General features: G+C 34.9%; 1 protein-coding gene across 1 annotated transcript; it reads right to left on the reverse strand.

The window, feature by feature from the left end:
• Window positions 1-2,374: 2,374 nt before the first annotated feature.
• Window positions 2,375-4,061, reverse strand: LOC123525351 (dynein light chain Tctex-type 5-like). Its single transcript, XM_045304327.2, has one exon. The coding sequence runs from the start codon at window positions 3,500-3,502 to the stop codon at window positions 2,873-2,875; it is 630 nt and encodes a 209-aa protein (XP_045160262.1). The 5' UTR covers window positions 3,503-4,061; the 3' UTR covers window positions 2,375-2,872.
• Window positions 4,062-6,997: the final 2,936 nt, after the last annotated feature.

Consider the following 6,997-nt stretch of genomic DNA (forward strand, 5'->3'; position numbering starts at 1 on the left):
TGATAGTTTCTCTTTGTTCCTTATAACATATTTCTCGATTTAAAAAGTTCATTTTATGCATACAACAACGTTTTACTGCAGATCATAAAACAAAACCGGAACTATTGCGTTGTTTTCGTCTTTGTAACGTCATGACGTACTTCAAAAGCTGGATCTTTTCAGATCATCCCTTTGTATCTGAGCGGGTACCTGTTATGCTGCATCAGAGCAATTAAAGCTATCTAAAGAGACGGGATGGCGGTTAAAAATACTCTCGTGTACAAAAATCACAACTCCCTTAATATTAATTACATCAGAAATAAATTCTCGCATGACGTTACGCAGATTGTTTCGAACTGCACGTTGTTTACATAAACTTTTCTCGTTAAGGTAGAGGACCCGTTATGACAATCGACAATTTCTATTTGTTTACGTATTCTCAATTTGCGATTTCGGCACTCGCCGGTATAATAAAATGAGCCGCGCCATGAGAAAACCAACATAGTGCGTTTGCGACCAGCATGCATCCAGACCAGCCTGCGCATCCGCGCAGTCTGGTCAGCATCCATGCGGTTCGCTTTCAAAGCCTATTGCAATTAGAGGAATGGTTTTCTCATGGCGTGGCTTAAATATAAAAATAATTTTGTTTTGTGGTCAATGGATGCCGAAACCGCACGCGAAGGATACGTAACTGCACGGAAATTGCCGATTGTGATTTAGGGACCTGAGAATAAGTATATGCTGCACAACGTTCATACCTTACAGGGGAATAAAGCAGGACGTGTATCGTGTCCCAAAGTAAATGTTTCCTCCAGTTCGTTATGTAGTTTTGTGACGTATGAACGATTGATGCTGAAACTTCACAATGACACTGACGGACAGTGATGCGAAAATACCAGCAGTTCTTTCGTTCACTGTATAAGAGTAAATCTGGCGGCATGTCCCATTTAACGTTCTGAGCCGCCCGGAGCCTGTCGTTGTAATTCTTTGGCTCTTCATGACGAAGAAATGTGTTATTGTTTACACAATATTTAATACCAATCATTTTTTCAGCGAAAGATTGTTATTATTTGATACTGTTAGTTTTTTTTTTCGGAATTACTGAACGCTTATGAATAATCTATCCAATGACGTACTATTATAACATCAGAAAAAAATTCGATGTCTGTTTTATATTTCGCATTAGAAGAGCTTACTCGTATAGATTTCATTATATCTAAATAAGATGAAAGTAATACAATACATATTGTCAGATGAATTGAAAAAAGGTTACTTTACATGGAAGAACTCGTCTGATTTCATTTGTTTCAGTATTCATGAACATGTCATAATGCTACAATTCTAATAGTACGGTTAAGCATAGTAACGTGTCCGTGTCGCATCCGCTACCTTCCAGTTAATCTATTTAGCAAATTTACAATGTAACCTTCTGAGTATATTTTTGTTTATTGGTAAATAAACTTCTTAGAATGTTTTAATAGTGTCGTTTTTCCTCATGTATTATGCTGTCTGTCCTCGTGAGCACATCTAAATTCTAAATAAAACTGATGGCTTTATCAAACTGGCCATTTTGCAGCTCAAAACTTATGTCTATGGCGTCTAAGCTGTCTGTACTGAACTCAGATATAGACGTCAATTTACTAAAAAAAAACCATAAAATCTGTGTTTTCTATTTTCAAACTGATTAGAATATAAGTTAGACGGTTTACATACATGTTTTAATTTGTCATTTACATTTCTTTTAGTGATATAAATTGAAAATAATGGTGTTATATTGCAAATGTGTGCTTGTCATTGCAAGACTGTACTGGTAATAAAATTTTAAAATGTTAGAAAATTAAAATTTAATTTCATCGATGAAATGTAGATTAAGCAAATAAATTTTCAATTTAAACGCCGTATTAAGTGTTTAATTTTACTGAAATGTTGACATTGGTTTGGTTCGAGCATGACGACGTGATGTTCAGTTTATATGACATAAGTAAAGATCTGATGAATTTACATAGCAAGTCAAGAGATGGCTTTATGTTATAAAATTTCAATGTTTGCAGAACACTCAGCAGGGAAATAATTTAACATTAGCACCCATAGGATTTCAATTGATTGTAGTTAAAGTCACACAAATGGATTTGAATTCATAATGCCATAAACGCCGATGATATTGTTTTATCAATAAGATCGAGTCATTGTGGCTGAAATTGAAAAGATTGCCCGTGTTTGCTCAGATTTAATTACCGTATTCCATTAAACAATAATGTCAATGTTTACCTTTTCTAATACAGAAAATTACATTACAATCGACCCGGTTGATATGGGAAAAATCTCAAGAAGTGCTTGTATTATTTTTTTTTGACCTATACTTTTGATATGTTTTAAGTAAATCATAAACACAAATGACAGTTATAGATTTATTGAAAACAATCAAATTTCTGTAAAAAAATGACAACTGCTCAAACACAAAGATTTTACATATAAATTATATGTACACTTATTTACATACTACAAACAGAATAAAATGTTCATTTAAAAAAACAAAAAAACAATATAATCGCTATGCTTTTGATTGATCATCTAGTCATCAATAAACTAGATCACAACTGATTATATACCCGTTTCAGTCTTATCACCGATCTACTCATTCTTCAATCATAAACAATCATATACATTTACAGCCAGTCAAAATGGAAGATTCTCAGTGAGAAATACAAGTTATAGGTAATAGGCCTATACAGTAATATATGTAAAAGTCCCTCCATTTACCCACAATATAATGTTTTATGAAAAGAATTCGCACAAACTGATTACTTATCGGGTGATTTTCCCTGCATTTTTTTTGTCATATAGATAACCCGTTTTCATTTGCATGCACGTACAAATTTAACATTTATAGTTCTTACTCGTTGTAAATTCCAAAAACGGAGGCTGTGCAGAAAAGTGAAGGTGTTTCGAAGGTGTATGTTGCAAAGTTGTCCAACTTCTTGTCCCAGGCACATCTGCTAGCAACGACCGTGCTCTGGTCTTTTCTCTCGCCGATATGCACAACGGCAACAATTTTATATCTGTCATATTTTAGTTTTTTGATTCCATCTTTGATTTCATCACTTAGGAGTTTACACATATTGGAGCAAAATTTAGGGTGGTATTTAAACCCTTTCATTCTCTGATCAATAATCGATTTGATAACGTTTCCGGCTTCCTCGGGATTGAATTTATTTTTCGGTTCCATTCGGTAGGTCGGTTCCCGCTGAACTTGAATAGAAGTTGAATGACGCGAAGATCCATATAAGCTTCCAGAGCGATGGTATTTGTTTCTGAGATTTCTAGTGAAACGTTTCGCAGCAAGAAGACCCAACAGACTCGGTCCGCGTCCAGTTTGTCCAAGAACTGGTTTTGTCGTCTGCGGATGTTGCTGTGGTAATGGTGTTGGATTTTTCGACTCTCGTGGTGACGTCACTGTTATTTGTCGAGCGCTTGATGTTGAACTTTCCTGGCTTATAGAAGCCTCACGAAGTCTTTTTAACATTTTGATGCTTTATAAAATGTATCTCCAATCAAATGTTATTTTTCCAAAAAAAAAAAATCCTTCGAAAAACTCAGAATTGATAATCTACTCTTGGTTCGTATAATCCGTGATACATACAAGTTAGTTTATCCCTATTTATTACCCACACGTCTATCTGTTCATAACCGAGATGCTCCGAATGTAGCAACGAAGAGAAAAGCGGCTTTATGCTGGGGTATTTTTATAAAATAATCAATGGCATTTTATTTCAAAATGCCGCGTTGGTCTGTCTTCAGGAATAAATAACTGTTGACTCCGATAAACCACTTTAAATTATTATAGATATGTCACTTCAATTTAGGTCCACATCTAAATTGTTCTATTTACAAAAGTAAAATAATAAGAGTGTAAATCAAAGAGACCTTGTCAGTTTTAAGTGTCCCGTAGATAAGCGGGTCAAGTAAAGTACTGTTGTCCAGCAGCACGTAACTGATACTATATTGATTAGTAACACTGATAGACTTCACTAAAATAATTTCGTAAAATCCATATAAAGCACTTATGATACGTCAACAATCTTCGAAATAATATGGACTGACGGTTGATGTTGCACAAGACATATCAAAATGACTTTTAATATCATTGCTAGTATAATTTCTTATTGGAAAATTCTGACATTATTTACACTATTCCTTTTAAGTTACCTTTTGATATAAAGAACACACACGTTCTTCATTTGTTTATGCTGCAGTTTGAAAAAGATACATGAAATTTAATATCTACGACAGGGCGTGGATTTATTTGCTTACAATGATTCAAAAAATCGTTTTTTATTTCTAAAGACTAAATCACGTTACGTTAGGGTTATTTCATATTCAAAACGGTTGGATTTTCAGCTAGTTTATGTTCCAAGCATGTTTTTGAAATTATTATCCCCACAGATTATCCTTTTACGATGGAAATGGTTTCCCGTCAGACTGCAATGTGCACATAAAAATCCCCCTGAATGCTGTTATGGAACAATTCCCCGTCGGATGACCACCATGATTTTTTTCTTGAGATAACAGTTCAGTATGGGATAATCCCTCAGTCTACGGTCTTGAAATACTGACCCCTTAGTTATGATGGAACTACCCCCAAAGGTTGTAATCATTGAAAATCACGCCCACCCCAACCCTTGTGATTTTCACATCATAATAAACAAGTACAGTAATAACTATCGAAAGATTACAACCACGCAGACGACAATCATCCTTTCAGATCACATAAATGGAACATTACAGTATTCAGATTTTACAATAATTGAACTATTTTCCCCTAAGATCACAATTCTAGACGAAATTCCCGTAAAACAATTAGGAAACCATTTTCTCTAACCGATTTCAATGGTGCAATTTTAAAACGGATCACATACTATTAAAAAACAGTGAATATTACAAATATAATATACGTTATGTTTCAATAAACTACAGGGGAAAAAAATGAAATAATATAGTGACAATTTTCCCACATATTACATGTAACAGGTTACAATGGAACCATTCCCCACATTATGAAATAATAAAATCATTTGCACCGTTTGTCAGTATAACTTTACACGTTTTTCTCGAAAACTTTTCCTCTAAAACACATGTAATATCGGAAACGTACTGTCAATATTTTACGTGGTCTGATCGATTTCTTAATTACCATCACCGAGTAACAAGTGCGTGAGAAAAGATCGATTATAGTAATGCTCCCTGAATACAGTTACCTTCAAAACTTTGTTTTTAGACATCGCTAGATTCTCAATGTAATGTATGATTGGTAGAGCTACTCAGGCTCCTTTTGGGGAGTCTGCGTTCTTCGTACGTGGCTATTCTTACTGGAACTTCGTCCGTGTTTTCGTGTACACAATAGTACTGAGCCATTTGGTGGCTGTAAAAAGAACCATCTGTTATAGTTTCACCTTTTAGGGATAATTTACTAGGGTCCAAGTCCATTATAATTATTGTAGGGTTTGCTTGTAGGGCCCCTGCGATATTACAAAAATTGTTGTTATACCAAACCTTCCTGCTTGATGACTTTTTTTTATATACCTAAACATCACTTTAAACAGTTTACAAAATTAATTAGTTCATATAAATGGAATAAAGTAGGGACTAACTTAACGAGTTATAGGAGTTTGTAAATTAATACTTTCTCATTTACTGTTTCACTCTGAATTTTCTGTGCGTCTTTCTAAAAAGAATAACGTACATTTTAAGATGTGCGCCACCTATCAGTCTTTCATAGTCCTAGCGCTAATTTTATAAATACCATGCGAAATAGTTTCTCACTTTTAAATTTAACAATCGTAAGGAAATCCTTATGCTAGATTAAAATAAAAATTTCCCGCAAATATATCTATATTCCCCTCTATTTATAAGTGGAAAATGTGTTCCTTTGCTTGTTTTGCAATTGCTGTCTTACATAAAAATGTCAGTCACATCCATCATACATTTGATGAAGGGTTTCATTTTCTTGGAACGAAGCTGATCTTGCTGGATCTTTATCAACACCATGCAACGAAGAAATATTTTAGGACCCCGTTAGCTATAGCGTGAAGTGTATTTGTCGCCGAGGAGTTTCTATCGAAAGAGAAACTATTTTTATTGTTTCATTATACACCGATTTACAGTAACACATGCATACTTCAGGTTTTTATTATATCTAATCAGTAGAAAATCAAATCAGCATTTTTTTCTAATCTTAAAAGACATAATTTAAAGTACAATCATTATCATATTTTCTTTGGCGTCTTGGTGTTTATGGTAAAATAGTTTTAAGTGTTAGAACTTGAATGTTTTATTGAATGTGAGGGAAGGAAAGTAAACACTTCAATGATACATGTCAATATTTACAATAAATAATATTGAACGTTTATAAAAAGCAATTCATGTTGTTTTTATAAGCACTTATAGGACCAGCAAGATTTGTTTGGTTCCTGCTCTATGTGAAATCTTTGTACAATGAACGCTGTTCTTCTTAACTTCGTTACGAAAATGATAGACAGCCTGTAAGCTACTGTTCCTAATACACAAGCCATGGTCTACTGAACTACATAGACAGCCCAATGGGCTACTGAAGTTAACATACATACGTGGGTTACTGAACCTTATAAACAGCACGTGGTATACTGAACCTAATAGACAGTCCGTGGGCTATTGAACCTGATAGACAGCCAATGAGATACTGAACTTAGTCCGTGGACCACTGACCCTAACAGACAGCCCGTCGACCACTGAACCTGATAGGCAGTCCGTGGGCTACTAAACCTAATAGACAGGCCGTGGGCTACTGAACCTAATAGACAGTCCATGGGCTACCGAACCTAACAGACAGTCGGTCACTACTGATCATAATAGACAGCCCGTAGGCTACTGAACCTAACAGACAGCCTGTGGGCTACTGCACCCTAAAAGGCAATACGTAGACCACTGAACCTAATAGACATCACGTGGACCACCGAACCTAATAACGACATGTTGGCTACTT

The sequence above is a fragment of the Mercenaria mercenaria genome, chromosome 3 (assembly GCF_021730395.1).
Source record: "Mercenaria mercenaria strain notata chromosome 3, MADL_Memer_1, whole genome shotgun sequence".
Taxonomy (NCBI): Eukaryota; Metazoa; Mollusca; class Bivalvia; order Venerida; family Veneridae; genus Mercenaria; species Mercenaria mercenaria.

Bases quoted from the DNA above. Each gene is read 5' to 3' on its own strand.
- LOC123525351 (XM_045304327.2), bottom strand. From the start codon at position 3,502: ATGTTAAAAAGACTTCGTGAGGCTTCTATAAGCCAGGAAAGTTCAACA.